At 33.0% G+C, this 7777-nt stretch overlaps 1 protein-coding gene across 1 annotated transcript; it reads right to left on the bottom strand.

Annotated features, from left to right (window-relative positions):
* Nucleotides 1-175: 175 nt before the first annotated feature.
* mettl26 (methyltransferase like 26) lies at nt 176-6825 on the bottom strand. The gene is made up of 6 exons (XM_028451760.1): nt 6480-6825; nt 5089-5251; nt 3175-3234; nt 3034-3101; nt 829-907; nt 176-734 (listed from the first exon to the last, which is right to left on the bottom strand). Exons 1-6 carry the CDS (start codon nt 6671-6673, stop codon nt 678-680), a joined length of 621 nt encoding a protein of 206 aa, XP_028307561.1. The 5' UTR covers nt 6674-6825; the 3' UTR covers nt 176-677.
* Between the last annotated feature and the right edge of the window lie 952 nt (nt 6826-7777).

Raw genomic sequence — 7777 nt, 5'->3', positions numbered from 1 at the left:
TTAAAGTAAATTTCCTGAAAAAGTTGTCTGAATAAATGAAACCTTAACGCAAATGCTGGTGATGGGAGTGGTGCATGATGGGATGTCCGACGTCAAAGCCATTCCAGAGCGGAGACTCGAGAGACTGCACGACGTTCTGGGAAAAAAAGTCATGTGATGAAGACATGGCCAAGGCTGAACAGGAATGAAGAACTTTATTAACAAAAAACAACAAAAACACAGTAAATACTGAGAATTCATCAAGTTATATGATTTCTACATATTCATTCCAACAGAATTTTACTACATTCCAGATCCTTTGAACTAATATTTCAAAAAAAATGTTTTTACATTGAATTCTATACTTGTATTCAGAAGAAAAACAAAAAAAAAAAATTTTTACACTAAAGAAAAATGTATCTATTTTTTTTAAACAGCTTAATTTTTTAAAACACTTGTGTATTAATTGTACTTGCCATTCTTCATTAAACTTTTGCAAAGACTCAGAGCAAACAGCAACCAAGCATCTGCTTTAGAAGTAAACTCAACATGTTTGTTAAAACTCTTACTGGTGTGCAATAAAAGGCAGAATAATGGATCACAGATTAGGGGAAACATTCATTTTGTTGATTGTACATTTGGCGACGTGTCTGAGCGTTGACAGTTATACAATAAGGCGTCTCTGCCGTTCAAACACTTCACACCAAACTTTCCTTTCTGAACAGGAGACATTTGTTGTTTGCAGGCATGTCCACCTAAGACAGAACCAACAAAACAATATAAAAACAATACATTAAAGTGAAAGCATTTTGTGTGTGTGTGTGTTTTGGATAGGTGAGCAGAACCTACTATTTTCTCCAGGTATAATCCATTTTCTTGTGCCAAAGAATTGAGGAGCGAGATATCTCGTAGTCCCCACTCTGGGTTCCTGCAAGAAAAGATTTAAAAATAAATAAATAATTCCAAAATGACATTTTAAAGAGCAGAATCATCCCAGAGGCTTCCTTGTTCTTCTTTTTTAAAATCAATCTAAAGAGATTGGGGAGACTGGGGATGGGTACTCAACGCTACCAATTTTAGATACTTTTGTGTGGTAATGAATGGTAAAGAATACAATCTCAAAATGTTCCAATTACCATATTTATTATTATTATTATAAATAATAATAATAAACAACTTTAACAAGTAGGTGCACAGTCTGCAGTGCATTTTAAAAAGCGGAGCCATACTTTAGCTACAGCCGTCGTTTGCTTGTAATGTTGTGTTCAGGAACTGTACGGGAAATCGCCCACTCTTCCACTCCCTCACAGTCACAAAGATGCGTTTAGGTACCAAAACACGACACTGTTTAATTTTACGTGAATCGATACCAGGTGGTACCGAAGGAATTCGGTCGGTAAAAAAGTACAGAAATTGGTATCTATCCCTAATATTGCATTTATAATCCTCATGTTAACATTAGGGGTGTGCAGTGCCATGGATCTGACGATACAATTCACAATTTGCATGTCATAATACGATATATCCCGATATTAGACAATACGATATATCGAGATATAAATAATTACATATTTCACCGTTACAAGTACAAAAATGGTATAAAATACAATTTATTTATTTTTTAAACTTGCGAGAACAAGTAAATGCTAACAAACTGTAATTCATTATCAAAAACAAATGGTATGTTTATCAACCACATACATCTATAAAAGTGTCCAGTATGTTTTATGAAAAAAAAAAATCCAGCTAAAATGCCTTGAGGTCTCATGGTGCGTTCACTGACACCTAGTGACCGGGAGTTTACGTATTATGCATATGTTAGCGCAATTAAATGTTTTCTTTGTTTGTTAAAAAACAAGATAAAAAATAAATCGATTTGGACATTTTTTATGGATTGATACGATAATCGCACAGTGAAATATCGCTAAATCAATTTTTTCTTTCACCCTTAGTTAACATGACAAAAATCATCAAATAATACATTTCAGCCATAACATTACGATCACTGACAACTGAAAAACAGATGTTCTCTACATCATGAGTGGGAAACAAAAAGCTTGTGATTTTTTATTTATTTATTTTTTACAAAAAATAACTCTTTATTCCACGTAAATCTGTCTTTTATTGCTTGTCGTAAAAAAAATACAAAAATGTTATTGTAAATATGATTGTAATTATTTTGCTATTAAATGCCACCATTGCATTCAAAACTTTGCATGAAGTTATAGAGTGCTTATATCACATCTCATGTTGTTGAAAGAACTCTTAATTTTCAAAATGGCTTCAATTTTCCTCAAAGTACTCCACAAAATGTCTCCAAATTAATTAATATAAAATATAAAGATGTCTAAAAATCATCTATCAGGTGGCAGTCGTTAAATAATGAAAGTGTCTATTTGTATGGTTGCCGTACAGACAACACCCGGTGCTATTGGTACGGTTACCGAAGTAAAAGTACGTAGCATTTTAAGGTTCACGCTGAATGCGACTGAAGTGACTGAAGCAACTCCATTACATTAAAATCAATGTAAATGACTAGATCTCAAGTTATCTCCACTAAAGCAATGTGACGTGTAATTTAAAAAAAATTTCAAAGTTGGAAAATCTGAACTTTTTAAGCAACTTAAAGCGACAAATCCCTCGTCCTTCACTGTGTGTAGAGCGGAGGCTGTAGCCCCTCCCTGTTCCCTCCCGCTTCAGTGCTGACGGCTGCAGCGGAGGCTGTACAACTTTCTCAATTCATCGGGGCCAAAATTAACGCGGGTAACTTCCTGAAAACCACAGTAACTACAGATCATAACACATTCTAAGTGAACTCTTCCTTTAATATCTCTGTAAGTTCATCATTTAAACTTACAATTTTTAGGGTTCGGGTATGGTTTAGTCTTAGTCACGTGACCAAAACTGGCCAATGAGGGGCGCTGTGTACGGATAGAATGTCGGTATATTGATACAACCGTACGAATAGCCACCGCCTGATAATAAAGGAGTCATGCATGTGTGCACTTTAAACTCACTGCTGTATGGGTGAGTGATAAACAGATGTTAACGTACCTCTGACGTAGACTGTAGTCAAAGTCAACGTTACTTTGAGGCGTAATCTGACCATTTACTGCATAAGGCTGAAGAGGAAAAACAAACAAACATGATGTAGCTTCTGTTGACGGAGATAAACAGCAGTATGTACTCACTCACCCCGTACGTCACCAGCAGGCCCTGTGGTTTGAGCACAGCTCCAGCTCCTTGAAATAAACCCTGCAAAGCATCACAAACGTCTGAATCACATGACATCACTCACAGGCTGTGTGGGCGGTGAAGGCAGGTGAAGATGTTCCTGTTCTGTTTGATGAAAGAGAAGCTGTGAGGCTAACGCTGCTAACGCTGCTCACAATGGTTAGCACAGCAGCTACGTGTCAAAGGATGCTGTATGAATACATACACATTACATCATCTACCATAAAGTTTTAGAGCTGGTGGGAAAATGCTTTAGAAATGTAAACATTGATTATTTATTCCCAAAGATAATGTTACTTGGTCAGTGTATGTTTTGGACATTGGATTGGGGTCAATTACATATTTTAATTACAATTACGCGTTCAATTATCCATGTTCAATTACAACTCAATTATGTTTATGGTGACCAGCATTTTTTCCAATTACAATTAAAATTACAATTATTATTTTTGCCCTTCAAGTCTGTTACAATTAGGTCATTAAGTACAATTAATCACAATTACCGAGCCTGAAATAAATAACTTCATAAAACTTAACCTTCCTCTTGTGTTAGCTTTCTGTTAGCATCTCTAATGATAACGGGTCAGTTTCGACCCATGTCTTAAATCAGCTGTAAAATAAAATAATAAATAATTAATAATTAATAATAAATAATAAATAATAAATAAAATAAAATAAAATAAAATAAAATAAAATAAAATAAAATAAAATAAAATAAAATAAAATAAAAACTATTATCCATCTCTCAGTTACCTTGTTAGTCTTGTTAATCAATGATAATATTGCTATTATAATTTTGTGTGAAAAAATAAAATTGGTAAATGATCCTTAAGAGAACTGACAGATTGTGGGGAAATTTGATATGAAACATTTTAATAATTATTAACTACGTATGTGTGAGCCATAGAACTGTAACATGGTTCCACAGGTTTGCGTTAAATTAAATTGTAAAAGACAGTTTTTTTTTTTAAAGATAATTTCCATGCCAATTACAATTACAAATTAAATTATCTGAACTCAGATACAATTCAATTATGATTACAACAGAACATTTTTAAAAAAAATTACAATTACAATTATAATTGACCCCAACCATGTTAGATTGTGTATTTAGAAAAGTGCTCATACGCACTCTTATTTTGAAAACAGTAACTTCTGGTTACGGGCTTCTAACATTTATTTTTTTGTTTTTAGAAAGAAAAAATAAATAAAAATCAACCAGCTTTTAAAGTAAATGTGTTGAATTTCAATATTTTTTTTTTAATTTTGAAATTAAAATTAAATAACTAATTTTTTGTTTTTTTTAAAAGCAGAATATTTAATCATCTAAACCAAAATTTCTTACATTACATCATTTCTTACATTCTTGTTGATTTAGCACCAATTAGAGACCTAACTGATGCTATTTTATTGGTAATAATTTTCAACGGGAACTTATGCTCAGGAACTTCAGGAATATTCAAAAATATAAACTTTTCATTTAAAGTATTTATTGGAATTAATCAAAAAATCTGGAGTGATTTTAAATAACTGTCACATCTAAACATTAATATGAGCATCCATTCAAAAATAACACAATTATAAAACAGAACATTTTAACGAGGGTTGCAAAATCGTGTGAATTGTCAAAATTGGAAACTTTCCATGTGAATTAACGGGAGATTTTCTAAATTAAAGGTTAACCCTTAACAGGACTTTACAAATGTTATATTTTAGCATCATTTAAAAACATCAGTTGTTTCAATGTTACTTAATTTTAATAAATAATTCCCATGAAAAGCTAATATATTTTGAATATTCCTGATAGAAAAATCAAAGTGTGTTTGTTTATGTCTGATGACACAGTGATGTTACACAGGAGCACATCTGTCCTACCTCTGTACACGCCAGAGGAGAAATGTGGATCATGTTGACGTTGAGAACCAGGTCCAGGCTCTCTGGCTCGATGCCTCCCCAGTACTGATGAGGCAGAGAAGCATCCAGGTGGATCGGGGGCTTCACGTTGGGCAGCTGGTAGTGGGCTCTGTACGCTTCTATACTGAGAAGCACAACAAAAGAGATTCGTGTAGACACAGGCACAGTGTCACAATAGATGGATAAATAACACCATGAATCACTAGCAGACACAAATATAGTCATTATAGTAGTTTGATTTTTTAGGAAACACGAAAATAATTCGATTTAAATCAAGATTTTTTATTTAGGCTTAGTTTTTATTTCACATTTGTAGATTAAAAAAGGACTGTTTAGGATAAGTGATAAGGAAACATATAGCAAATAAGTCCTCACTTTAATCTGAGACAGCTTCTTGATTATTGTATATATCTGTATTATATTATTATTATTATTCTTAACATTATTTAATCCTTATTTAATTAACAGCATTTTCCTTCATTTTCCTTCATTATGTAAATGTTCTTTTTTTTTTACCTTTTAGTGTTTATTACTTTTTATTTGTAATATTTCTCAAGCCTCTGTGATGTATTTCTAACTCTGATAATTACTTAAAATGAGTTTTTGATGTTACTCCAACAATTTCTTTCACATTAAAAGAATAAAAGGCAACTTTCAAATAATAAAAAAATAAGATTTACAAAAGAAAAGAGATCAAATATTTTTTTTCATATTACACAAATAAACAAAAAAATATTTAATAATAATTACAGAAGTAGATATAATATATTTATAGATATATTAATTTATAAAATGAGGTACCTGTAAATCAATAAACTAATAGTTATAAAATTAAAATCATCAAATGGTCGCTATGACGTCAAGGTCTACATCAGGCATAGGCAACCGGTGGCCCGCAGGCCACATGTGGCCCTCGGTCTTATTTTGTGAGGCCCCCAAAACAAATCCCCACAATTTAAAGATGTTGGAAGGAATATAAAGCCCAACATAATACACAAAATAACTGTTAAAACACACAAAAATATCCCTAAAATACACAAAATGACAACAAAGAGACACAAATAAGCTTGAAAGACACAAACTGTCAACAAAATAACATGAAAATACAGAAAGCGACCCCTGCAAACACGCACAAATCGACAACATAAAGACAGAAAATGACAGAAAAATACACAAAATTGAAACAAGAACACACAAAAACTAACAAAAACACACAACATGACTAAAAACTGACAAAACCCCCCACAAAGACAGAGAAAAAAATGTGATAGTTGCCCATCTCTGTCTACCATGTTACAGGCAATGAGATTTATCGATACAGATAATAATCAATAAACCGATTCCATTCTCACCTGGTCAGAGACTGACGGTCGTACTCGGAGGGTTGCCAGGTAATGTTCCTCAGAGCCCGGGCCAGGTAGGTGACGTGCTGCCCGGTACCGGAGGAGATCTCCAGGGCCCTCAGAGGTCTGACGGAGTCCACGTTGTCCCGGATCACCGCCAGGATCGGCTCCTTGTTCCGCTGCGCAGCGGCGGCGTTCAGCATCGTGTAGACCCGCGGGTGAAAGAGCCGAGTTAAACGGCACAGAGTGCGGATCCACTCCAGCTGCTGGTACGGAGAGAAGTGAGTCACTGCAGGAACCAGGAGCACCCACGGATGGTTTGTTTATCACTGGAAAATGGAGCGTTTCCGCATTAGGTCACATGACCAATAGGAGAGCCAATGAGAAGAGACTATGCGCCTGATGGCTCGATGAAGAAATAAAGTGTAAGCACATTCACAATAAAACAAAGAAATAAAAATACATCATAAAAATTAAACCAATAATATATACACACATATATATATATATATATATATATCACAAAAAAAAATCACATTCACAAAAAATAAAAATAAATCATATTCACGATAAAACAAATACACGAATAAAAGTAAAAATAAATAAATCACATTCACAATAAAACACATACAAAAAAACATATTTTAAAACATGATGAATTCCTTATGGTGACATGAAATAATGGTAGTTTGTTTCCTTATAAATTACTTGTCAATGTGTAATGAACATTTCACGTGCCATGTGCATAGATTAAAAATAATTATTTTTTTTCAAATTTGCTCTGAAACACATTTTACAAACATTATGACTGTATTATATAATTTGAGAAAAAAAATCCCAAGATTATTGTTCGTTCTCAAAGTCAAAATTAGTCTTGGCACTGAATAAATTGCATACCATTCAAAATCCCAACTACATGTTGACTATTGTTCTTCAAATTACATTAAAAAAAACAAAAATTGCAATCACATAATTTAGAACATTCATAAAGCTTTATATCAATAAAGTGTAAAGGCTATTTTTAATGCTCAAGGTTCAGCAAGACCATTATATATATATATACACATTTTTTTTAACATCTATATATCATCCCACATTTATGTAATTTTGCTGCTCAGGATGTCAGACAGTGTTGTACTTTGTACAAATATGTATCACAATGTAATATCAAGAATTTAAAAGAGCTTTTTCTAACAAATAAAGAAATTAAATGGTGCACATTAACACAGTCTGTCTTAAAGCAGTACAATCGTTTAAAATCAAGGTCAATAATAGCACGCAGACAATAAAGCACTTTTGCAGATAAT

The sequence above is a fragment of the Gouania willdenowi genome, chromosome 1 (genome assembly GCF_900634775.1).
Source record: "Gouania willdenowi chromosome 1, fGouWil2.1, whole genome shotgun sequence".
Taxonomy (NCBI): domain Eukaryota; kingdom Metazoa; phylum Chordata; class Actinopteri; order Blenniiformes; family Gobiesocidae; genus Gouania; species Gouania willdenowi.
This window is presented reverse-complemented; position numbering and strand designations above follow the sequence as displayed.

Coding starts and splice junctions, on each gene's coding strand:
- mettl26 (XM_028451760.1), bottom strand. CDS start 6,673: ATGCTGAACGCCGCCGCTGCGCAGCGGAACAAGGAGCCGATCCTGGCG. Junction 908..3,033: donor GACTACAGTCTACGTCAGAG/GTACGTTAACAT, acceptor CTTTTCTTGCAG/GAACCCAGAGTGGGGACTAC. Junction 735..828: donor GATTATACCTGGAGAAAATA/GTAGGTTCTGCT, acceptor GTTCTGTCTTAG/GTGGACATGCCTGCAAACAA.